The sequence below is a fragment of the Rousettus aegyptiacus genome, unplaced genomic scaffold, assembly GCF_014176215.1.
Source record: "Rousettus aegyptiacus isolate mRouAeg1 unplaced genomic scaffold, mRouAeg1.p scaffold_m13_p_17, whole genome shotgun sequence".
NCBI lineage: Eukaryota > Metazoa > Chordata > Mammalia > Chiroptera > Pteropodidae > Rousettus > Rousettus aegyptiacus.
Window position 1 is genome coordinate 35,266,458 of NW_023416292.1, and position 25,487 is coordinate 35,291,944.

Consider the following 25,487-nt stretch of genomic DNA (forward strand, 5'->3'; position numbering starts at 1 on the left):
AAACAAATTAAAAAAAAAAAAAGAATGAAAGGTTGGTCTCCCGGTGGTCTAACCCGGAGAGTAGCCCTAGAGGCTCTAAATTAGCCCTGTGCTGGGTGGGGCAGGGGTCCCTGGATGGTGAAGACCTAGCGGGTAAAGAGAAACCAACCGCTCCGTTTCAGGGCCCCAGGTGCCCTGACAGCCAGCGTCCACGAGAGGGCAGTGTTGGCCAAAGAGCTGCAAAGACTCAACTGCAACCTCTGGGGAGAGGCTTCTTCCCTCCCAACACATCAGCTTTGTCCCTCCTGGGCGACTTGCTGCCCTGTAGGCCCCGACTTTTCACCTTTAGACCTCCCACACTCTTGGCTGGAAGGGCCAGGCAAGGGGGCCAAGGCTCCCCAAAGAAAATCCCTCCTACTCTTAGGAAGTGGTTAGGAAGAGATGGACAGGCTGGCATCCTGGAAGGAGCCTTGAGCTGGGAGTCCAGAGGCTGCATCCGCTCAGGGGAGCAGCGCAGTCGGGGCTACTCTCCTAGCTTCTCGGAGCCCCCGCTTCAAAAGAGAGTTTGGACCAGGCCCGTGGACACTTTCCAAGGCCCTGTGCAGCTCTAGGTTTTGAGTCTGGGTCAACAGCTGCTGTCCTGTAGTAGCTTCTCGCTCTGGGGCCCTGACAGCTTGAGATTCAGGCCCTAGGCAGGTAGGGGGTGGGTGCAGGACATGGTAGTGGATGCCTGCTGTCCACAAACCAGGTCATTCCTCTGCATAGTCGGGAAGACATTCATTCCTAGGACTGGGAAGGGTTCCAGGGGGATGACCAGGGTCAGCTGGACCCCAGAAAGACTCCTCGAAGGGACTCCACCTGATTGGTTTGTGTGAAGCTTTGTGTGAAGCTGTGTGAGCGGTAGGAGGCTGGAGGCTGAAGGCTGCCTGAGGGCTGTCCCCTCCAGGCCTAGGCTACCCAGAAAGCCATGGGGCCAGACTGGGCTGCCCTAAAGTGGAGGCTGCAGAAAGCCCAGCCCCGCTCCTTCCAGCCTTTTTACCCCAGAGCCCTCAACAGTCACCTCTCCTCCCTGCATCGTTCTGACTCCTGCTTCCAGCTCCCGGCCCACACCTTCGTCCCCAGAAAGCAGAGCCCACAGCCTTGATTCTAGGGGCGGACCCCGCCTGGCTTCCCATCTCTGGACTCACCTTTCCACTTTCCCTCCACACCAGCTCTGTTCCCTGTGCCTCTTTGACCCCAAGCATTCTCTCCCGGCTCCTGTAATTTCACACCAGGCCCCTGGACACAGTCTGCCCAGCACCTTAGCTTCCCGCATGGGGGTATCTGATCCAGCTCCTGGGGCCTGACCCCGCCCTGCATGGGGTGTGTCCTGTTCCTTGTATCTCCTCTCCTCTTTCTTCCCTGATGGCCCAAATTCTCGCTTTCATTGTCTCTTATTTGGCTTCTCTCCTTTGATCTCTCTTCTGCTCTTAGCACTCTGTTCGCAGAAGTCTCCGGGTCTCAGTCTCTTTACCCAGGGCCTCTGCTCCGCCCACCTCTCTGTCTCTTTGCCTCAGTGTTCACCTTTCCCTTCCCATCTCTCTCTCTTCCCTCACTTCCTCCTCTGCAGTGAGTGCATTGAGAATGCGATCCATTCCTCCCCGGACCGAGCATATAAATAGCAGAGGGAGGCTGGGCCAGGAGCCAAACTTGCTACCAGCCTCTTCCTAGCAGCCCGAGGCTGGGGAGGGTCCTGAGGAGGGTCTCTGGGGCAGGGAGTTAGAGGGCTGGGATTGAAGGCCACTGTACAGAGTGACAGACTGTGGCAGAGAAAGTGATGTGACAGCAAGCTTCAAATTCAGGCCGGGTTCTCCCCATCTAACGTGGTGATGGCGTCCCTACTTCTACCGCTAAAGAAGGAGCTCTGGGTCTCAGACTCCCCGGGGCCAGTCTCGGCTCTGCCCCCTCCTCCAGGGCGCAGATGCGTGGGCCCAGGTGGCTGCCAGCAGACGGCAGCTGGAGACTGGAGTGGAAGTGGTGCCCCCAGGAAACAGGCCGCACTCACCCCAGCCAGCTCCCTGGCCTAATTAGAGACCGGAACAGGCATTGATCGTCCCTGAGCTCATTATGTCACAGCTGGGGAACAGCTGGCCAGTTTTTTCCAGGCCATTAGCTGCGCCATGAAGTGGAGAGCGGGAGGGGGTGCGCACGCAGGATCAATACCCTGTCTGTCTGTGGGGGAAGCAGCCTGGTGGCTGCCTCCTTTGGCACTCTGGGCTGTGCTTCTCTCCGGGGCTGCCCTACACTGAGCTCCCTGGAGCTCGCCCACAAAGCTCAGCTCCTTCCAGCCCGGAGCCCGGACAGTCGGACGGACTCTGACTCGTGGCTTCTGGGCTGACCCTGACCTGGCCCACGTGGACCCTCTGAGCCTTCTCTTTCAGGGGATTAGAAGAGCAGGAAAGAGGTTTGGGTTACCCACACTGGTCTCAGAGGAAACCTTAAAAGTCCAGCTCTTCCCCAGCTCCACAGCAAGACGACACCTAAGGCAGCTGTCTCTGCTGGCCCCAGGCCCACCTCGCTGTGCCCCTGGCCTCAGCGGGGTTTGGTTTCCCGTGGGTGGGGACATGGCAGGGATCCTCTGACCCTTGGGGAATGGCAGGTGGCGGAAGGAGGGAGGGGAGAGTTGATAGTTCCCAGCATCTTTCTCCCTCTTCCTGAGCCAGGTCGCAGGTCAGCTGGGCAGCGCCCGGCCGAGGCAGGAAAGCCGTCTGCCGTGCAGGACTCCAGGAGGCCCGCCGTGCAGGACTCCAGGAGGCCCACCGGGGAGCTCAGCGCTACTTAGTGAACTGGCTTTTACCTTGTCAGGCTGGGGTAGATCTCCACAGCACCCCAAGCCACTCCCTCACTGTCCGAAGGGAGAAAGCGAGATCTGACCTGCCTGGCCGACTGCTGGCAAGTGCTTCGCTTTGATTCTCTCTGTTCCTGTCCTGTTCCATGCTGAGTGCTCATATAGCTCCGGGGTCTCTCAGGTCCTCGGGCTGCGGGTGCAGGCTTCACTCGCCAGGAGAGTTGTGGGGCCTGCTGAGCTCCCCCCCATCCTGCCTCCACCTCCTCCCCCACCCCCAGTACCACTATGGGAAACAGTACCAACCACCGGAGGTCCCGTTGGGTCCAGCTGCTGGATTCCTGGGCAGTTTCCCTACTCTGCTAAACAGAGGCCAGGCTGTACACAGTGCCCCCTACTCCCCAAACACCCATTGTAGCCTCCGTTTCCAAAATCGGCAGTGAATAGAGCAGAAGTCAGGAGGCCTGAATCCCAGACTTGAGTTCTTTCCAGACACAGCTCCGGCCCTGAAGAGCAAGCCGAATGATATAACCAGAAGTACACAAAGGCCAGACGGGCCCTTAAAATTGACTCTTCTCATGACAGATGAGGAAACTGTGTCCCAAGGAGGAGAAAGGATTTGCTCAAGGACACCACTAGCTAGAGGCACATCTGAGACCAGGTTTCGCCCACCCCCAGGTGGTCAGAATTGGCTCTGGTCCACCACAGGGCCTCGGCTCCAAGTTCCAAAAGCCGCGGATTGAGCTCTAGTGGCTCGCCCTTGACCCACCCAGCATGTCCCAATGAACTCAACAAACCCAGAGTGCACCCTCTTTCCCAGGGCTTTCTCAGGGGAGCCGGGGCCAGTTGGAATGCACGCCGGTCACACCGCCACTACCAGAAGCAGAGAACTCTGTCAGGTCAGTAGCAGCCGCTTCCCAAGGGACTGAGCAGAGCCCAGCTGGGCTCTGCTGTGTCTGACCTTGATCCGTCTGTCTGTCTGGATCCAAGAGCAATGTAGGGCAGAGGGGGCCTGGGAACAGCCTGGCATTGCTGGAACTTCCTCCGGCCTGATTCTCAGGCATGGAGTGAATTAGAAGACATTGAGCATTGCTCCTTCAGTTGGTGCTGTGAGGACGCAGCGAATGGTCTGGGAATCGCAGAGGCACAGAAATGAGTTCCTGGGGCCAGCTTCCCGAGGCCATGGGCAGGATAGCCTTATCCTCATGTTCTTCTCTCTTGGCTCTAGAATCGCCTTAAGCAGCAGGAGCTATGATGCTGAACTCCTGTGGTTTTAGCCAGAATGTCAGGCGGGGGGTCGGGGGGGGTAGAGGGCAACCAGACAGCCTGGAGACGGAAGCCTAGCACGGGGTGCTTCTGGGTGGGAGTCCTGTGGCAGAAGAGCTCTGAGAAGCCAAGGACACTGGCCGTGGTGAGGGGAGCCATTGTTAAAGTCCTAGCTTGATGTCCCATTGGCGTCATTATTAACCCTGTGGACTGGGCAAGCCCTGGTCTCTCTGACCTCTGTGACCTGCGAAAAGATGCAGAGAGCAGTGTTTGCCTCACAGGTCGCTGTCGCTTTAAGGCTCGCCGGAGGGAATGTCAGCCGGGAGGCTTCGCAAAGGGCAGAACACGGGAATGATGATCTTTATTACCCCACGCAGTTAAGGTCAGCTCATCCCCAGCGTGTGGCGTGGCGTTGGGACCCCGATCTCTTGGTTGCCATGGTTCGTATCATAACATCGTGCACACTAGTATCTTTGTCATGAGTGACAGAAGCAGAGAGGCTTTCTTTCTAGAAGGGACTACCCAGGCCCCGCCGGCAGATGTCTATGAATTTATAACAGCATTCATCGGTCCCCACGGGGTCTCTCCGCTCACAGAGAAGGTGCCTGAAGTCGGGGCTTCCAGGATGCACGTGTATGCACACACATGTGCACATAGGGATACAGACACACACACCATAACAACCCCTGGTGGCTTTGCCATCAACCGTCTCCCTTCCTAGGTGCCAGGCAGGCCTCCTCAGACCTCAGTCCCTTTGTAAAGGAAGTAATCTCTCTGAGAATAACAACATTGTGATGTAACTGGAGGAAGAACTGAAAGGGATGTCGGGTCCGAAGGGACAGTTTTACAGTCATTAGTTGTAGTTTTCTGGGAGAAAGAAGATACTACTAACGATTTATATTCAGTATCATGTTTTACAAAGGACTGTCACATAACTTATTGAAGTCGCATGGCACTCTTAGGAGATGCATGCTGTCATTGGAGGCTCAGAGAGGTAATGTAGCTTCTTCCAGATCACCCAACTGGTAGGTGACAAGATCAGGACCCAATCTAGGTCGTTTATCCCGAACCCTATCTGCTTTCTTTGCCACTCTTCTGCTTAGCCTCTTGTTAACTTCCAAATCTCATCAAGCGTCTCTCCTGTCGGAGTCCAAAGGTGCAGATGTTCTGCACACTATACATTTTACAGGATTTTTTAAAACTTTTTTATTTTGAAATAATTTCAAATGTCCTGAAAAATTGCAAGAATGTACAAAGAACTCCCGCATCCCTTTCCTCGAGTTCCTCAGTGTGTTGTTACGTTTCAAACTTCACCACACTCGCCTCATTGTATGTGGCCCTCCCTCCGTCCCTGCTCATGTGTACATACAACGTCACGTCTGATCCATTTAGGAGCGATGTCTCATTCGCTCTTAACCCGTCAGAGTATATTTCCTGAAACCAAGGACGTTCTCCCACATAACCGCAGTACCTCACAATCAGGAAACCAGCACTGGTCCAAAACCACCATCTAATCCAGAAATCTCATTCAAATTTTTCCAGTTGTCCCAATAACATTATTTTTAGGCCCAGGATCAAATCCAGGATCACAGGCTGCATTCGGTTGTCCTGTATTTCCAGTCTCCTTCGGTCCGGCACAGTTCCTCAGTCTTTGTCTTTCGTGATCTTGGTATTTTCGAAGAACACCGTACAGTTACTGCGTGGAATGTCCCTCGACTTGGGTTTGGCTGTTTCCAAAGTTCTGTGTTTTGTCAGGAATGCTACAGACGTGACGCCGCATTCTCAGTTCCTCGTCACAAGGAGCACACACACAAAGATGCTTTGTCTTGTTTCAGGAAAGTTAACTTTTATCACTTGTTTACGATGATGTCAACCAAGTTTCTCCACTGCAAAGTCAATTAATGAGTATCATGTACTCAATTCATAAGTAATTGTGTGGAGACACTTTGAAATTGCGTAAATATTGTGTTCCTCATCAAACTTTCACCCACAAGTTTTAGCACGTATCAGTGATTCTTGCCTAAATTATTATGATGGTTGTCAAATGATAATTTTCTAATTTCATCTTTTTTCTGTATTTTTCTGTTGGCATTCTGATGTAAGGCAGTGTCTTCCCATTTTCCCGTTTATTTATTTATATCTGTGTTAACTCATTTGTTCCTATTTTATTTAATGGTGTACAATACTAAATGCTAATGCTAAAATTATTTCTTTTGATGCCTAGATTGTCCCAGACTTGTCCTGTGGGGGTCCCTTCAAGCAGGATTATGTATCCTTTTGACATGTTCTCGTTGTTCTCTGAGCACTTCCTTACTTTCTAGCATAAGATGCTCTAGGCTCACCTAGTACTTTTCAGGCTGATCAGTCTTGACTCTTTTTAGTGGAACATGGTATTTAGGATTCAAGATCTGGGTGATTGGTGTGCTCGCTGCTATCAGGATATCATTGTTTCTAGGACTGCTCAGCAGACCAAGCTAGAAATATATATGGACACACACACACACACACACACACACACACCCCTACATCTATTTATGCTAATTACCCCAAATTTGATCTAATACCACGGGGTTATTCCCTTTCCACAAATGTAACTCCTTTCACTAACCATGAGAAATATGGCTCTCCTTATCCTCAATATATTTTGTTTTCTCAATTCCTCTACTCGCAATCAATTTCCTAACCACACAGACCGTCTTCTCTGCCCCAGACTCACCAAACATGGTGGCTAGACTGGCCCACTTTTAGCCCAGCTCTGCTGACCACACCAGCCATTCCGGATGAATCCTCCATCCAGATCAAAAGAAAAAAGAGAAAGAAGAGCACATTCTAAAAATTTTAAAAAGGATTGGATTTGTTAAAAAGTTCGTCTTTATCACATATTGAAATCACAGCCATTCAGACACCGGTGATATAACCCAATGATATATCCCAATAAGAGCATTTTTAATTAATGTTTCCAATAGAGTAACAGAGCCAGTGTTTTTGAAGTTATTTCTAGATTAATCTGAAAAGCAGATTATGTGTGTATTCTTCATTCTACATTTTTTAAGGTCTTTCATAATCCGTTTTCTCATTTTATTTTTATTTATTTATTTTTTAAATTTATTTGTTTGTTTGTTTGTTTGTTTTTAACACCTACGGCACCTGGTCTTCCTAGGTGGTCTTCCATCCAAGTGCTAACCAGTCCCGACCCTGCCTAGCTTCTGAGATCAGACGAGATCGGGCACGTTCAGGGCGGTGTGGCCGTAGACTCTGTTTTCTCATTTTATACCCTTGCTAATTTTGTGAAGATGACAAGGTAGAGGCCCTTTGCCCTACGGATAATTCTAGAAACAAAATTTCAAAGAAGGTATGTCAGAGACTGATTGGTTGCTAACCCAAACATTTCCTTTTACCTTGTGGGCACATAACTTGACTACACTTCCCAGCCTCCCCTATAGTCGGGTGTGGTCTATGACTGAGTTTTGGCCAGTGGAATCTGGGCACAAGTAATGAATGTCACTTCCAGACCTGGCCCATAACACCTTCCACACGATTCTGCATGCTCCCTCCTTCTCCATCTGCTGACAGAATACAGAAGGTCCTGAAGCCCGTAGCAGTTAGTGGAGCCACAAAATGGACAGTATCGGGTCCCTGAACCACCCTGCAGAAGACCACCAACCGAATATCCGCATTAACCTGCCGTGCAAGTGAGATGTCAACTTCTATTGTGATAATCCACTGAGACTTGAAGGTTATTTATTAGTCACGTCACTTAGCTCACCCTAATACAAAAGTAAAGGAACTGCCCAAGTTTACCCTTTAGAAGTGATAAAGCATAATGTTGCATGTGACCTTCTGATCCCTACATGAGGTCTCCTCCTGTCAGATCAGCCCAGGTCGCATGCACTTGGTACCTGCGGAGTCTGTAACCCTATCTTTCAGAATCTTCCACTACTCTAAAAGTGACATTTTCCTCCTTAGCCCAAGTATGACCCTAGCTCCACCTTTTCTCTCTTCCTTTTTCCGAGGAGACTGTGGCCCGGGTTTGCTCCTTTATGAGTGCTTCTTCATCTGATGGAAACCTCTAGTTTGTTTCTCACCTGACCTCTGTCCCAAGGAGACTGATGCCCTGCAGAGGTGAATCTCTCCAGTGAAAGGAGACAGCCCTTTGGTTTCCGGCCACTGGATTCTATGGTCCTGTGAAGATGGCGACAAGGCCTCTAGTCTGGGGGGTTGGGCCAAATGCCTGGGGGGCAAGTTGATTTCCTTCTCTGGACACAGTGGCCAGCAAAACTTACTGGTCACCTCCACATCCTCGCTTTCGAAGGCTGATACCACTGGTTTGTTAAGCCAGCACAGCCGTACTGATAAATTCAGAAACAAAATTTCAAAGAAGGTTGCTAGAAACTTAAATCTTTGTGAAGAAGATGTTCCTCCCCTTCTTCCTTCAGGCAAGACAAGTTTTCAAGACTGAGAGAGTTACAGAAGTCAGGTAAAGCGAGAGTGGAAGCAATTACAGGGGCGGCTCAGCCTGGGGGTGCGGCCCCTGGAGGCATGAGGAGCTTTCCTGGTATCACAGTCCCAATTTCAGAGTCAGAGTCACAAAGTCATATTTCTAGAGTGAGGCAAAGCCCAAGGTTTGCCTAGACTTTATTTAGGAGAGAAATGCCTAATGCTCATTCCCCAGAGAGGAATTGTCGACCAGGGTGATTAAGGAGCGTGTCCGAGGGAGTCAGGTAGGACTAGAACCCAGACCTCCCAGGTCCCAGACCTCCCAGGTCCCAGACCGGTGCTCTCAGCACTCTTTTCCTCTGCTTGGGGGTCCGAGGGGAACCGCTCAGTCCAAGCAGTTGGAGTAGTGGATGTAATTAGGATACTAAGTGCTGGAGTGTGCGGTCCCTAAGGACCCATCTCTCAGTGACCTTGGCCAAACCCCAAACCTCCCTGAAAGCCTTTCCCTGCTTCTACGAGAAGCCAGCTCCCATCACTAAGGTCCAACACAAAGGCTGTTGGGGGTGAGTCTCTCAGTTCCACAGTGGAGCAGGAGCGGGAACACCTCCACTGAGAACTCTGGGGCATCTGAGAAGAGAACGTGTCTCCAGGCTGGAAAAGCATGGAAATTTCCCTGAACCCAGAAGCATGCTTGGAATAGTATCAACTACGGCATCACCCGGCCTTGTTAGTGAGGCAAGCCGCAATCAGGAGGTAATTAGCTTGCTGTTATTTATTCCCTGCACTAATCAGCAGCCCACGGTGGAGAGGGCTCCCACTCCCAGAGCCATGGGGGTTCTTGGGGACCTTTAGTTACCAGCTAGGAAATAAGTAGCAGAAGACAAAGGGCTGGGAGAGGAAAGGAGGGAGGGGACCCGATCCCAGGACCCAGGCGCTGCAGGCTTCGGCACTGTGCGCAGATCCACGCAGATCCCCGCGGACAGGCTGCGGGACCACCAGGTGCCCCAGGCAGCGCTACGCTCCTCTCCTCCGGGCTCTGTCGTGGGGCTGGGCTCTGGTCGATAAAGGGCAGCTGGCGTTCAGCTCGTTCAGCTCGCTGTTCTGCCTCACTGCAGTCAAATTGCCTTTTTCCACAGCGACTTTCACAAAAAGATGACATTTATCAAAGGCTCCTGAGTGGTGACCTTGGTGGGAGGGAGAGAGGGCGGGTAATACTGTCTGTGGAAGCAGGCAAAGAAAATGAGGAGAACCTGGAGGGAAGGAAATGCTTTCATGCCTCAAAGTGGTGGGAGCAGTCACGGAGAGGTGGCTCCAGGTTTGAGGACGAGCTCAGCCGCACACGCGCCTGCCCCCGCCGCCGCTTCGCCCGCGCTTTCTCCCTGCCAGTCCCGGCCTCTCCAGCCTGGACGGTGGACCGAAGACGCTCCACTCGCGAATAGCAATCTCCGGGCAGGCCTCAGACCTAGGATTCCATAACTTTGCAAAATACAGAACCTTAGGATCAGAAGCAGCTCCAGAATTTCTACAAGGAACAAATTAATGTACTGCCATTTGGCTGGAAGGCAGGGAGTGAGGAGAATGGGAAAACTTGTCCCGAAGCTGTGTTTGCAAAGCAAGTAGTTGGGGTTTTTTTTTTGTTTGTTTGTTTGTTTTTTAAATGCATTTGGAGCGGATATGCATTGGATAACGCCCTCCCAAGCCCCTTCTCGGCCTGCCCACAGGATGCCAGAGTTGGAAGAGGACTTAGGGGTCATCTGGTCTACTTCCACCCTATGTAGGACTCCCCCACAAGTCTGCTCCCTTCTATTCTCTGGCTTCCTAAGCTCTTTACACGTGGGCTCTTACGTCACCTGCCGCCAGGCATTGTGACCCTCTGTGTCTCACTTTCCTTCACCAAACTATGGTACTTGAGAACAGAGACGGTGTCTTGTATTTCACTTTTCTACTCCTTAACACTCACAGACGTTCTTGTTATATGTGAGTGGGGGTGTGTGTGCAATAGGATGAATGAACAAACAAATGAAAGGACATCTGTGCAAAGTCGTCATCCAGCCCCTGCCTGAATGCTCCCTGTGACGATAAACCCATCACATCAAAATAGGAAAGATCCGTTATTGGACAGTCGAAATGTCAAAAGATGCTTCTGTACATGGAGTGGAAACCTGCTTCTCGGACATGCTTATCGAGTAGGGCTCTTCCTCTCTTTAGAGACCCAGAAGAACAGAGGTCCTCGATCTGGGATGCCATGAAGAAGCCTTATGAGACCCCTACCCCTAAGAAATGTAAAGAAAGTGATGTGTGTCTACCCAGGTGCTTAGGGGCAGGGAATCCATTAGTTTCACAAAGGAGTCTGTATTACCAACTTAGAGCCAAACTTCATTTTTTACTCCCTCATCCTCACAAAAATGTATACCAGATGAACCAAGAGGCCTCAAACTGCTTACTCTTTTAGATTTTCCCTCCTTACTTTCCCAAAGAAAGCAGATCCCAAGTCGTTACATATCTTCAGCAAATCTAACTCTCCTTCTCTAAGTGCAGATGATTGGATGGGGGTTAATTTGCAGACTGAGTTAACCGTGTGTGGGTTGGGGCATACAGGAGGCCGAAGGAAAGGGCCTCATAGGAATTTTGCTCAAAAGGGTGCTCCATATTGGATGGTAGCAATTTGACCCATTCAAAGCTTCTTATTGGGGAAGTAAACATCCTAGTGGTGCCCACAGAAGGCAGGTAACTTTGGGATTGCAAGCTTCTTTTTGCCATTTCAAACCTCTGTTTCAATTGTCCAGGTCTCAGAAGCACTGGGCCCACAGTGACTACAGCTAATGTGGCAATTTCTTAGCTATAATAAACCTCTGTGGGGTCCTGCAATAAACCTCTCTTCCTGAAACCTATTAGGTATAACTCTTCTTTGCTGTTCCAAAGATTCTAATACACAACCCTTCAACTTTCAGCAGTGGTTACTATGACTTCCTCCCAAAGCAAAACGTTCTCATTGCTAAGGAAACCCTATTATATGAGTGACCAAAGTGTTCACGTACATCCTCATAATCCTCAGAAAAACCCTATAATAGGGATTCTCAAATTCGGAGGTACAAAAATCACCTGGCTTCACCATAAGTACAGATTCCCAAGCCCCCATCTCCAGAGGTTCTAAGCAAGTCTGGGGTGGGCCTTGAAATCTTCTTCTTAAACAAGTTCCTTAGGGAGTCTGAGTTGGACTGCCCGAGGTCCACACGAGAATACTGTCTTGATGGTCAAAACGCTTCCTGGGCTCTCTCCACAAAAAAAAATCTGATTCAGTGGGTCAGGGGCCCTGGAATTTATCCTTCTAATAGGGAAAGTATCACACCTTCCATTTTATCTGTGACAAAACTGAGGCCTAGAGTCACTTGTCCACAGTGGTTCAGCTAGTTGATAACGGGGGTGAGACTGGAATCCAGCTCTCCTGACACAGTCCGGTGCTCTTCCCACTGGGCCACAAAGGCCATGCCACCCACACAGAGTCCTGAACACAACAGGCACTTGATAGAGGTTCGTTACCTTGAACAGAATCTACATACTAACTTTTTCAATCCCATAGGGAGGAAACTATTTCTAAAGCCTATTTACATCCCATTCCACCCAGCTTCACCCCAAAGCATATAACACAGAGGTCTGCCCTAGGGGTTCAACAGATGTTTGTGAGATGATGCATTATGTGATTACTGGACTGTTTACTGCTTTCACCAACCAACCACCTCTGGCTGTACCCCAGACTGTAAATGAGTCACCCAGAACTGAACTTTGATGGTCCAGTTATGGTCTGACCCAATGTAAGTAAAGCAGGAGCTCCTTCGCCCATGGTTTTAAAGGAACTGCTGCCTGTCCTGGGGGAACCGGGCCTGCCCTTCCTGCTGGTTTGGCGTGTGCCCTCACGGAACTAACGCAACTGACTGTTCTCATACTCACCCTGAACCCTTCTCACTCCTCAGCCTCTACTGTGGCTTCCTAATCCTAGCCACCCATTCCTCATCAACACTTAGACCTCTGCTGTGCCCATAACCAGGGTCTGAAACCCCTAGAGAGCACAGGCTGCAGATTAGAGCTTTGCTCCAGTTCTATCTGCTTTGTGTTAACCCTGGAAATGGTCTGGTGCATTGAAAAGGTGCCCTGGCAGGGATGACAGATACAGCGCACTCCTACCTCCTCACGTTTATAGAGTGCCTACTGTGTTAGAGCAGGAGTCCCCAACCCCTGGTCCGTGGCCTGTTAGGAACTGGGCCATACAGCAGGAGGTGAGTGGCGGGCCAGGGAGCAAAGCTTCATCTGTATTTGCAGCCGCTCCCCAGGGCTAGCATCACCATCTCAGCTGCACCTCAGATCAGCAGATGTTAGATTCTCATAGGAGCACCAGTCCCTGTTGCCAAAAAGGTTAGAGAATCTGTTAGGTACATGAACTCATTAAATGCTGACAACATAGGTATTCTTATTATGCCCATTTTACAAGTTAAGTAACTGGCTCAAGTTACAAAGTGGGTGGCACAACCAGGATTTGATCCCAACTAGCCTGGCCCCAGAGACAATGCTCTTAACCACAAAGCGATAGTCTCTCTCTGCGTTAACTCAGCTCTGCCTTGAACCAACTTGCGAACTTGATTGCTAAAGTATCTTCCATCACTGGTAGTCTAAACTTCTCTCATTCTAGGGTAAGGGCCAGACCAACTGACATTATGATCAGCCTGAGAACTGGCTGAGAACAGTAGAAGTGGTCAAAGAGTAGAAACTTCAAACATAAATGAATAGGTTAGTCAAAGAGTTTGTCAAATGGTCTTAGATAAGGAAGGAAAAGCCTTACCTGTGAATTTAACATTTAGCTGAACTATAATCCTTCCCCAAATCATTAAAGCATTGACTTCCTAAACTGGAATATTAACTTTCCAAATATAATACAAACTCGTCAAGGATTCATATGATTTAAATTAGCTGAGAAGTCTCACATTAGTTAGAGTTTAATTTTAGATATAAAGCCTTTAGAAAGCAAAAGAGAAGTTTGTATGTATAGAAAAAGAAAATATTTTCAGACTTATGATAAACCTTCTTAATGAAAAAAATCACTGAGCTCCTTTCAGAAGAACTCCTGGTCATCCAGGCCCACGTGGCAGGAGCTCCCAGAGAGTCCTGTTACAATGCTTTGCAACCAAAGTCTCACATCTCTGGGATGTCTGGTCAGCTACAAGCTGACTGTGGTGGTGGAACCCTACCTCTACAAGCCAAAATAACATTTCAAACTATGAATTCATTTATCAGCAATTTTTATTTTATTTTATTTTATTTATTTTATATTTTATTTTATTTTATTATTTTATTTTATTATTTTATTTATTTTATTTTACGCCTTCAGCACCCGGTCTTCCTAGGTGGTCTCCTATCCAAGTACTAACCAGGTCCGACCCTGCTTAGCTTCCAAGATCAGACAGGATCGGGCATATTCGGGGTGGCTGGCCATAGACTTGTCAGCAATGTTTGAAAGGCACATCTATCTGAGGACCAGTGCAGGACTATTTTGAGATGACCATACATGGGTGTCAAGAGTCGAGAAAGTCTCATGATTTAGCTATCAGGAACGATCCACCTCTATGGAAACAGAATAACCCTGACCATGAGCATGAGCTATAGATTAAACATGGTGCTTTCAGATTTATTGGACAAACCTGAAGAACCCAGGACAATGAAAGGTGTGTATGACACCCCTCTACCTGCACCAGTGGTTCCTCTTCTGCCCCTAATTACTATCCACATTCTTGTGGTTTCTGCAGCTCAAATTGAGCCCCAGGAAGTGTGCAGTGTTGGGGTGGAAAAGGGTAAGAAGTAGCAAAATGGGAGACGGATGTCAGTTGTCCAAAAAGAGAAAATATTTGCATCCTGGACAGTAAATAATGGAAGCATCATAAGACGCAAACTAAGAGGTCAAAAGAGTCAGTGAAATGAGTGAGGGCTTATGGGAGTTGGGGTGGGGAATGGCAACGGGAATCCTCCAGCCTGAGCATCTTCAGGGACAAACCACAAATGCAAATGAGGTGAACTGCCAGATTTAGAAAGGGCTGTCAGCAATACTGAACAGAGGCCTCACCTTTGTTGTGACCCTCCCAGAAACAGCTCTGTTTTAGAGCTCCCTCTTTTTGGCGATACCCAAAGAACTATAAAAACTGTGCTGATATTAGTGATACTACTGGGGTTCTCCACAAAATGCAAAAATATTTTTTTAATGAAACAGATTTTTTTAATTTAAATTTTTATTTAAAATTGGTAAATATTTTGAAATTGTAAAAGGTTAAGCCAGAGAGGGAAGGCTTGAAAATAGGAATGATTGTTCCAAATGAGCAATACCTTAGATTGTGGGAACAAGGCAGACAGTTGTGCATGGTGATCTGTACACATATCGACATTAACCAGGGCCTCTCCTGACTCTCTCTCATGGAGAAAACTACGATTTTTAAAAAGGTAATACTTAGAAATGATAAAGCACTTTCCCAACTGTTAGCTCATCTGATCCCCCAAAATAATCCTATGACATAAGCTCAGGTGCTATTCTTGTTCCCCTTTTATAGACAATGGAACGAGATTTGGTGGAACAAAGTGAAATACTCTAAGTCACACAGCCAGTATACAGCTGTGACTTGTCGGAGTCCAAACCCTCTGCTCCATTCTCACTCCTACACCAGGCAGAGAATAACGTATAACAAATATGCTAATTTAATGCAGTTATTAATTAATGAATTAATTCAAAAGACATATTTCGAATCCCTATTAGGAGCCAGACAGAGGGCAAACCCTTGCTTTCAACGAGCTTGCAGTCTAATGGGGAAATAGACATGTAAACAGACAAAATAGTGGATGACGAGTTCTATAACGACATACAAACAGCATGAAATGGAATCACAGAAAAGGACTCCTAAGTGTGCCCAGTAAATTAGACTGCATTGTCCAAAAGAATGGTGGTCAGCCACATGGAGTCTTTAAAAAGGAATCAATAGGTAGTTTCTAAATAGAGTATTTGCCTCCAGGATTTTCGAGCTCTGATTCTGATGGCCAGTACTAGTTATTAAGAAAGAAAAAATACTTCTAGTATAGAGAAAAGCAATTCATCCAGCTTATCCATGCTACTTTCATATAACCTGGTAGACATATCCAACTTCTTCTGCTTGAATGCTGAGCTGACCAAACTGTATCTAGGAACACTGGGTTGACCCGTTCCGGCAAGAGGAAATAAATACTCACTATAAATAACCTGTTGCTATTTATCCTGCCAAGGTCATAGATGTTCTGGTCTAGAAGGCAGCTGTGGGAAATTTATCCTGAATCAATTCTCTATACCAGTGCCATCCATGGAATGAAACTTTCCATGATTATGTTTAATATGTGGCCAATTATATGTGGCTATTGAAGAGTTCAGAAAGAGCCTAGGAAACTAAGGAAGTGATTTCTAATGTTATTTAATTTTAATTAAATAGCCATATGGAGTTAGTGGCTCATGATTCGGACAGCACAGCTCTAGACCTTTGCTCTTCAAAGTGTGGCCCGTGGACCTACAGTGTCTGCACCACCTTACTGCCGTGTTAGAAATGCAGGATCTCAGGCCCCACCCTAGACCTACTGATTCAGAACTCTCACATTAACAAGATCCCCATGTGATCTGTATGCACATTAAATTTTGAAAATAGCATGGTTACTTTTGGATAAGCTGGAAAAAAAAAAAAGGTGGGGGAAAGGCATGGGCCATATCTGTGGTGACCTCTCCAAAATGCAGACACCTACACTTGAGATTGATGTCCAGCACAAGGGGCTTTCTTTTTTCTCTGTAACTGTCTCTCTTCCATCCCTTAAACCCGGCAGAAAGGACAGGGAAGGGAGAGAAAGAGAGAGCCTGGACCCCTGGGTCTAAGGAAAATTAGCATAGGATATGGGGATGAGGGGAATGAGGTGGGAAGGACATGTATTTCTCAGGGACACTTTACAAAATAAAATGATGGAATTTCCTTGATAATCATTGGGTATGAATGATGGGCATATGGGAATTCGCTGTATTATTTCCTCTACTTTTGTGTGTGTTTGAAATTTTTCAAAACTAGAAAATGGAGATGTGATTTCAGGGATGATGTGTGGGATAGCTGGCCTCCAAAGTGGCCCCACCATGATCCTTTGTGTAATCTCTTGCCACACTGAATCAGAGCTGGTCCCTGTGACCGAAGGGAAGGTGACAGGTGTGACTTTGGAGAACTAGGTCACTGTGACTTTTGCCTTGCTCTTAGATCTCTTGCTCTGAGGAACGTCAGCTACCATGCTGTGCAGACACTGAAGCAGCCTTGTGGTGAGGTCTTTAAGGAAAGGAGCCAAGGCCTCCTGCCAACAGGCAGCCACACGAGTGAGCCGCATGAGTGACCCATTGTGGAAGTTGATTCTCCCGCCCCAGTCAAGCCTTCCAGTGACTGCATCTCCATCTGATATATGACTGCAGCTTCATGAGGGACCTCCACGCTAGAACTGCCTGCCAAAGCTCTCCTGAATCTCTGACCAAAGAAACTGTGAAAGATAATAAGCGTACATTGTATTAAGCCACAGAGCTTGTGGGTAATTTGTTATACAGCAATAGAGAACTGATGCGATGTCACTTCGGGATTCCCCACTCCTCGATACTCTCCCCGCCTTATGACCGATGCCTGAAATGAACAGGAAAAAGACCCTTTCACACTATGCACATGGCTAACATGCTAATACCCCTTGAAGAGATAATGCAAATTCATGGCAAAGCGTGACAGATCTAAATTCTTTTTAAAACTTTAGCAGGCTAATGTATTGAGACATTAATGTCAGTCTTGCTCTTGCTGTTGTAAGAAACCAGAAAGAATAAAAAGATAATTTCTCCCTCAGGGTCTTACATCTCCCTTGCCTCATGCCCAGCCCCCAGCACCACATACTGTGAACAGCTTCTTGGTGTTTCAAGGGCCACCCTAAAGAAAACGCCCACCCCTTCATCTCAGGGATTAGGTAATAGAGAAACTATGCTAGAATTGCTCCAGAAGGGGAGGAGAAAGAACCAGCCCTGGTTCAGGGAGAGAGCAAGTGGCCAGGCCCAAGGGATGCATGATTTCCTCCAGGCTGCAAAAGGTTTTGAAGTTTCCAGGAGTGGAAACCTGTTCCTGGCTTATGTGCAACGCGCGCGCGCGCGTGTGTGTGTGTGTGTGTGTGTAAACGGTGGAGTGGGAATTACTGAATGGCACGTACCAAAGACCCCCGCAAGCGTTCCCTTCCCCCCACTCCTGCCTATCAGGTTTGCAGACTGTGGAGCCGTACTCCTCACTGGTACCCCAAGGGTGGTGGAATAATGGCATCAAGACTGAAAAATTTTAAAGCCCCTCTTTAAAATTTTGGGACTTAACAGCTCTAGAGAGAGGAGAGGAGAAACCTCTGAAGGTGACTAATACATTTCCCGCCAACAGTGACAGGCGGGAGCTAAGCCAGGTTTCTTTAATTTGTAAAATTAAAAGACATGTGACGCTTCTTGCCCCGGAGTCAGTTGGAGAGAATTCATTTCAGTTAAAGCTACTTTTCCTGAAAGCGGTTTTGGTAGGTAGAAGGGGGAAGGCGGATAAAGGAGATGGAAGATGTAATAGAGTTAAGGGGCCAGCGCCCCCTTCCTTACACCAGGTTCCGACCCCCAAAACGTGCCGAGGGAGACCGGCCCCGCGCGCGGCCGCGGGTCCCGCTCCGACACAACAACACACGCACGTGCGCCCCGCCCCCGCGCGCGCACGCGCCCCGAGGCTCCGGCGGCGGCGACGGGCACGCGCGCGGTGCTCGCTGCCCCCACGTCGCTCCCTCCGCTGGGATCGCGGCGCCTCCCGCTCCCCGCACCGCTCCACGCCGGACCCGCGGACCTGGAGGTGGCTGCCGCGGTCGGTGGGCTCTGGTGGGCGCAGCGGGTCAGGCGGCGGCGCCAGGAGCGGGGCGCAGCGGCGCCCAGCGAGTTCCCGGGAGGCGATGTCGCCGGGCGCGGGCCCCTGCGTAAGGCGGGCGCCGCGACAGGCCGGCCGGTGAGGCGCCGCTGGGGGAGGCCGCAACGGAGCGCCTGGACCCGCCATGGGCTGAGACACGTCCTTACCGAGCAGGTGCAGTGATCAGAGGTTCGTGGGGAGTCCGCCCCGATAGGCCTAGGGGACCCTCAAGCTTTGATCGGGACGCCCCTACCCAGCTGGTGCCCTCTTGACCTTCCCTCATAACCTCCCGGAGGCTCTGCTGACCCCCCCTCAAAACCGGCCCAGGCCGACCCTGTGAAACCAACAATCCCTGACATCCTGGCCGCCCCCTCCTGCACTCCTGCGACCTGGCCCAGCGGGCCCTGGTGCCCACCTCCTCCTCTGGGCCAGTATTTTGAGCCTACTGCCTGCACAGTGCCTGGGAACTACCCAGCGTCTTTTCCTCCTAGCCCAACTGAGCGTGGGGGGTGGCAAGGGGTGGGAGAGGAAGGTGGAGGAAAAGAGGGAGCGGTCCCTCCCTCTAGAGGCCCTGGTGACCATAAACCCATCCTCTCCCTATCACGCCTGTAGTGAAAGTGACCCTTCCTTACCCCACCAGAACATGCCCGGGTGACTCCCTCCCAGATCTTCCTGGTGGCCTTCCTCGCTCTCTCCAGTGACAGACACTATGCAACCCCAGCGTGACCTGCGAAGCCTCTGGCTCCTGCTGCTGTCCTGGTTCCCGCTCCTCTTAGAGGTGGCCAGAGCTGGCCGCCCCGCGGTTAGCTGTCCTGCGGCTTGCCTGTGCGCCAGCAACATCCTCAGCTGCTCCAAGCAGCAGCTGCCCAACGTGCCCCACACCTTGCCCAGCTACACCGCGCTGCTAGACCTCAGCCACAATAACCTGAGCCGCCTGCGGGCCGAGTGGACCCCCACGCGCCTGCCCCACCTGCACTCCCTGCTGCTGAGCCACAACCACCTGAACTTCATCTCCTCTGAGGCCTTTTCCCCGGTACCCAACCTGCGCTACCTGGACCTCTCCTCCAACCAGCTGCGCACATTGGACGAGTCCCTGTTCAGCGGGCTGCAGGCACTGGAGGTGCTGCTGCTTTACAATAACCATATCATGGCAGTGGACCGCTCAGCCTTCGAGGACATGGCCCAGCTGCAGAAACTCTACCTGAGCCAGAACCAGATCTCCCGCTTCCCTCTGGAACTGCTCAGGCTCCCCAAACTGACGCTCCTGGACCTCTCCTCCAACATGCTGAAGACCTTGCCATTGCCTGACCTGCAGAAGCTGCACGCGTGGGTCAAGAATGGGCTGTACCTCCATAACAACCCCCTGCACTGCAACTGCGAGCTCTACCAGCTCTTTTCGCACTGGCAGTACCGGCAGCTGAGCTCGGTTGTGGACTTCCGGGACGACCTGTACTGCATGAGCGCCAAGAAGCTGCACAATGTCTTCAACCTCAACTGCAGCGAGTATAAGGAGCGTGCCTGGGAGGCCCACCTGGGTGACACCTTGACCATCCATTGTGACACCAGGCAGCAGGGGATGACTAAAGTGTGGGTGACGCCAAGTAATGAACGGGTGCTAGACGTGGTGGCCAACGGCACAGTGACAGTGTTCGAGAATGGCAGCCTTCATTTCCAGGGCGTGCAGGTCGAGGATGGAGGTGTGTATACTTGCTACGCCATGGGGGAGGCTTTCAATGAGACGCTGTCTGTGGAGTTGAAAGTGTACAATTTCACCTTGCACGGACACCACGACACCCTCAACACAGCCTATACCACCCTAGTGGGCTGTATCCTCAGTGTGGTCCTGGTCCTCATATACCTGTACCTCACCCCTTGTCGCTGCTGGTGTCGTGGTGTTGAGAAGCCCTCCAGCCACCAAGGAGACAGCCTCAGCTCTTCTATGCTTAGTACCACACCCAACCACGATCCTATGGCTGGTGGGGACAAAGATGATGGTTTTGACCGGCGGGTGGCCTTCCTGGAACCTGCTGGACCCGGGCAGGGTCAAAACGGCAAGCTCAAGCCAGGCAACACCCTCCCGGTGCCCGAGGCAGCAGGCAAGGGCCAGCGGAGAATGTCAGACCCGGAGTCGGTCAGCTCGGTCTTCTCTGATACGCCCATTGTGGTGTGAGCAGGATAGGTTGGTGGGGAGGTTCTGCCCCAGGAGAGGTAATGCACCCCTGAAGGATTTGAGGGGAAGGAAGAAAGGGCTGGCTGCCCGAGGGAGTGGGTTCCCCCTGACCTCAAGGGAGTTGGTCATGGGTACAACAGCAGGCAAGACCCTAACCAGGGTGTGGCCGCCACAATTTTCAAATATGGATATAGTAATCCTCAGGCAAATGCTTCACCCCTACCCAAAGCCCTGGCATTTGTCAACTCGTAGAGGAAGAGGGGCGTGTCCGAGTTGGGTGGGAATGAGGAAGGGGTGGGAGGAAGAGCAGAGCCCCTAAACTTTTTTGAGGTCATCCCTAGCTCCTCAAGAAAAAATCATTTGGGAGAAAAAATCATTTTTTTTTTCTCTCTGCCCACCCATACCTGTGAATTTGGGTGTGTTGGGGGAGCTTCCACAGGAGCCACATTGGGGAGAAGCTGTACTATCTTCTTTGGCCAGGAAATCACACTTCACAGCTGAGGAAATTAGAAACCTTTGGGATAACGAGTCAGGAAAAAGCTGAGACCTCAATCAATAGCACTCCCCAAAGCTGCTGTGAGACTTCCCACTAATGCCTTCCTTTTCCCCAATGAGCCCTGGGTAGATGGATCTTTGCAGGAGCCTGGCCTGTTGCCTGTCAGATATGGCAACAATGTGAGATGTGGTGTCCGTGCCTTGTCCTGGGACCAGTGGCATGGAAGGGTACAGCATGGTCTGAGGGGTCTGTGTCACGCACGGCTTAGGTGCCAGCACAACACTTGTAGATGGGGGATAAACTCCAGATTGGCTAATTTCCTGGTTGGTGAAACCCTTGGTTAGCACTTGGTTCCAGCGCCTATGTGTCAGACCAGGGTGGGGACTGCCAAAGGCAGAGCTTTTATGGATGCCTGCCACAAATGTGGGACCACCTCACACTAGGAGGGTAAATCAGCCTCTCTCGTGTAGCATCCAGCTGGCCCTGGCTTTCTGTGTACGCCATCTCTTCATTCAGTCTCCTTATCAAGCTCAGATGGGATTCTGAGTTTTCCCTAATATGCTGCTCTGCAGAGGGCAGAGTCCTGGAAAGCCTGGCCCCAGCTAGATTAGATTGGGTTTGGGAATGGAGGGGACCGTGTATCTCCTCGGGGTCGGCAGAGCTGCCTTGCTCCTCTCCGGGATCAAACCCGTGCTACCAAGCCAAACCGTGCGATTCCATCAGCCTAGGGGTCGGCACTGGGTGGTCCGTGCCCTAGAATAGCAGTTGGGAGTGTGGCTGAGAGTTCTGCCTCGCCGCACGGTCCCAGGCACAGTCAGTGGCACTAAACTTTCAGAAGGGGAGCTCTGCCACCCCCCCCCCCACCCACCCATTTGAGCCTGAGGTCTGTGCAGTTGTGGTCCTTAGGCCAGAGGAACTTAAGAAGAACCGGCCCAACGTTCCATTCCATTCAAGGTTACAGAATGCTTTGGGTAGGGAGATGGCTGCTCCCTTTAACTTCTCCGTTTGACTTGACTGCAGGCCTCGGGAGATGGCTGCTGTGAGCTTTGGCATGGGGACAAGCAGGGTAGAGGTGAAAATGTTCCCATGTTGGTCTTTTTCAGTCCTCCCCTCTCTCACCAAGTTCCCTGTCCAGTGGAAGTTCTCCAGATCTTCTGGTGTTCTGAACTGCTCCTTAGGTTCCACGAGGTGCCATTTACCTGCGGGTGAGGGCTGCTTGCTAGGAGAGCCTGACTCCTGCTGCCTGTTAAGATTGGGGAAGGGGACTGGAACTTAACATCTTCCCCTTGTCTGCGCCTGGGAGGTCAAGGCTGCTGTCCATCCTTTATTAGTAACTATTTTTGTCGAGAGGTGCAGCATTTCCCTCAAGTAGTTGCATGCTCATAGGTACGCATGCTCATAGGTACGCATGCACACCAGCACCTTGACTTCCATCAGAACAATGATTCTTTAGTCCCCACTAATGTCCATTTTCAGAATGGCCTCCACCTGTGCGCACAACTTCATGCACACAGTTTTCCTGCCCTATAGAAGAGACAGTGATCACGCCAGGCTCCCCAAAGACAAAGTCCTATGCTTCTAATTTCTGAACTCTCTGAAGCTTCACCCACATCTCCATGGCGCCGAACAACTTCTCTGCAAAGCCCGGAGTTAGGAGAACCACAGGCTGAGAACCCCGGGAGAAGAGGTGATGGGGAGCTAGCCGGTTCTTCAGACTCCTCAGCGACTTTACTTGGATTAAAGACAATATATAGGAGAAATAAATGTACAGCTAGCTCAGTGAAGGACCCAGCAGGAAACTGGTAGGGGCCAAGCAGCTGTACGTTGCTCTTCCTCTGTTAAGTGCCCTGGTCAGACAGGGGCGGGAGGGGAAAGTTGTCTGGGTAAATTCCTGAGACTTCTAAAGGTTTTATTCCTGGAGCTGTAGGAACCAGGACTGCCTCCTCAGACTTCCCAGGGAGTCTGGGAAAATCTCATCACCCTGCTGCAGTAGCCCCATCAGGGCTCTGAAAATCTTCACAGTGGATTCCCAGTGGGGCATTCTAGCCGAGTTTCTGAGGACTGGGAGGGCTGTTTTCTTCAGAAGTCCTACCCAAGTTAGGGAAGAAGAGACTGAGGCTCAGTAAGTCTCCCTACCGTTTCCACTAGTTTGGCCCTAGTTCGAGAGACTGGAGGCGGTGCCTGGCTGCCCCCGACCAGGACACTAGTGTTCAGCCTCTTCTGTGGTTTCAGCTGATAGAACGCGAAGGTAGCTTTCTACTTGCGGGACTGAGTCCTCAGCGTACATAAGCTCGCTAGGACCCTGTGTGGGAAACTGCCAGGTCTGGTTATGAGAAACGGCTGAGAGATCACCCCCTCCCTTCCCCTCACCTACACTTATAAACCAGACATGTCTCCCAGGAAGCAGGTGTCCCTGGAGACAGAGTACGACAGGGCTCTACAATCTGTCTGTGATTATTTGTGACCTTTTTTCTTTGCCTGTATTTATGGGGCTCCTAGGAAGAGGCCTGGAGAGGGTACACCCCAGCTGGGGAAGGAAAAGCCAACTGATTTGTTGTCTGTGTGTTCTTACCTCTGTAATTGCTTATAGCCCTGCTGGCAAAGCAAGCTGGCTTCCCTGTGTCCGGGACCCTGGTCCTCCCCCTTGTGTATATACCCAGCTGGCAAACCTTGGAGCTTCTGGGCTCCGAAAACTAGACAATGATCATTAAACCTGGCTTGAGTCTCTGTTCTGACATAGTCCGTGACTGGTTTATTTCTCTTTTCAGCCTGTGGATGGGGTTCACTGTACGTCAGAAGGGTGTGGCCTGTGTAGAGAATATTTAAATGCTGTTACAAGGACATGGGTGGAATCCACATCCAGGCATTCAGGTCAGCAGACTTCTTCTGCAGAGCCAGACAGTACTTAGGCTTCGCAGGCCATGCAGTCTCTGTGACAGCTTCAGCTGTGCAGATGTGGCAAGAAGGCCGCCACAGACAGCACATAAACGAATGAGTGTGGTTCTGTTCCAATCAGACTTTATTTATGCACACTGAAATTTGAATTGCATGTCATTTTAATATATCTTTTTGAGTTTTTTCAATCATTTAAAATGGAAAAGGCTCTTACCGGCTCACAGACCACACCAAGGCACGCAGCAGGCTGGTCTGGGCCCGCAGACCATAGTTTGCCAACCCAAGAGGTAGCTCTCAAAAGAAATGTCACTGACGCTTTAGGAGGGTGGCCAGAAATTCCATGCTGCGGGGCGAGAGCCTGTGGCTAATGTAGCCCTCCTGGATCCCTGGGGGAGGAGACTCCCTGCAGAGCTCTCTTAAAAGTCTGGCTCAAGCCTCCAAACTGCACTATGGAAAATGCTTGGACTGTGTTAAAAGAAATAGCGGAGACCAGCTCACCTTCTTACTATTTTGATGATCACTGGTATATTTTCATGTTGCAAACAGTAACCATTTTAGTTTGGCGGAAAGCACATCCATCTAAGTGGGGGTTAACGTCCCTTGACAGTTAATGTGTCCCCGGCAGTGCACAGAACAAGAACTGCCCCCCGCCCACTTTCTTGGTACAGACACAGCCCACCAGAAATGGGACTGGATTCTACCGAACTCTGGACATGCAAATGCTTTGATAATTCTGCAAGGGGACTGTCATGGCAGATTCCAAAAGGAGAGAGGAAATGGTATAAGGAAAAAAGAATCCAAATTTGAACAATTACTTAATTTCTTACACTGATAAAATCTCGACCGTCGGGCAGCTGTCCTCTGTCTGGGCAGTTGGCTTCTTCTCTTCAGGAGGAACAACCGAAGTGGTGAGGGACGAAGCCACCTCACGGCCGGCCACGTCGGATCAGCCTTGGCAGTCAATGAGTGACAGCTGCTGATGCTAGAGTGGCCCCTAATCTACGCTGTATAAGCATTTTTCATCTTTTCAAAGCAGTTTTGGCTCTGGCTCCATGTGGCCAAGAGGATGAAGCTGGTAAGAGCACAGGCCTGGGGCAGACTACCGCAAATGCTCCCCGCTCTCTGGCCTGTGCTAAGCCGTCTCTGGGCCTGACAAGTTTTGATGCCCCTCTCTCCATCATCCGAAGGAAGTCCATGGCCGCATCTCCTCCACCCCGCCCCGACCACAGGAAGTTCCCGAGATTCTGGCCGAGATGTGCAGTTTTGTCTGCCGTGTCTTGCAGCACTTTCCCTAGCTCCGTTTAGGTGGCATTTCAGGGGAGTGGACGGGGCTCACGTGACAGTTGCCTCTTAGCACAGAAGATGAGAGAGTCCAGTGGATCGGCCAGCTTAGTCTCTCTTCCTGATCTTAACTCCTTCCCTTTCTGCAATTGTAGTTCTTGTACCACT

At 50.4% G+C, this 25,487-nt stretch overlaps 1 protein-coding gene and 2 pseudogenes across 2 annotated transcripts; 1 reads left to right on the forward strand and 2 right to left on the reverse strand.

The window, feature by feature from the left end:
- Window positions 1-7,204: 7,204 nt before the first annotated feature.
- On the reverse strand, window positions 7,205-7,323 carry LOC118613077 (annotated as a pseudogene).
- Window positions 7,324-13,877: 6,554 nt separating this feature from the next.
- On the reverse strand, window positions 13,878-13,995 carry LOC118613126 (annotated as a pseudogene).
- Window positions 13,996-18,433: 4,438 nt separating this feature from the next.
- Window positions 18,434-23,875, forward strand: AMIGO1 (adhesion molecule with Ig like domain 1). Of its 2 annotated transcripts, none has more exons than XM_016155629.2 (2): window positions 18,434-18,651; window positions 19,118-23,875. In XM_016155629.2, exon 2 carries the CDS (start codon window positions 19,187-19,189, stop codon window positions 20,645-20,647), a length of 1,461 nt encoding a protein of 486 aa, XP_016011115.1. In that variant the 5' UTR covers window positions 18,434-18,651; window positions 19,118-19,186; the 3' UTR covers window positions 20,648-23,875. The 2 variants fall into 2 exon arrangements, with proteins under 2 accessions (XP_016011115.1, XP_016011114.1); XM_016155628.2 differs by having other exon boundaries at window positions 18,435-18,666.
- The last annotated feature ends 1,612 nt before the right edge of the window (window positions 23,876-25,487 follow it).

Coding starts and splice junctions, on each gene's coding strand:
- AMIGO1 (XM_016155629.2), top strand. CDS start 19,187: ATGCAACCCCAGCGTGACCTGCGAAGCCTCTGGCTCCTGCTGCTGTCC.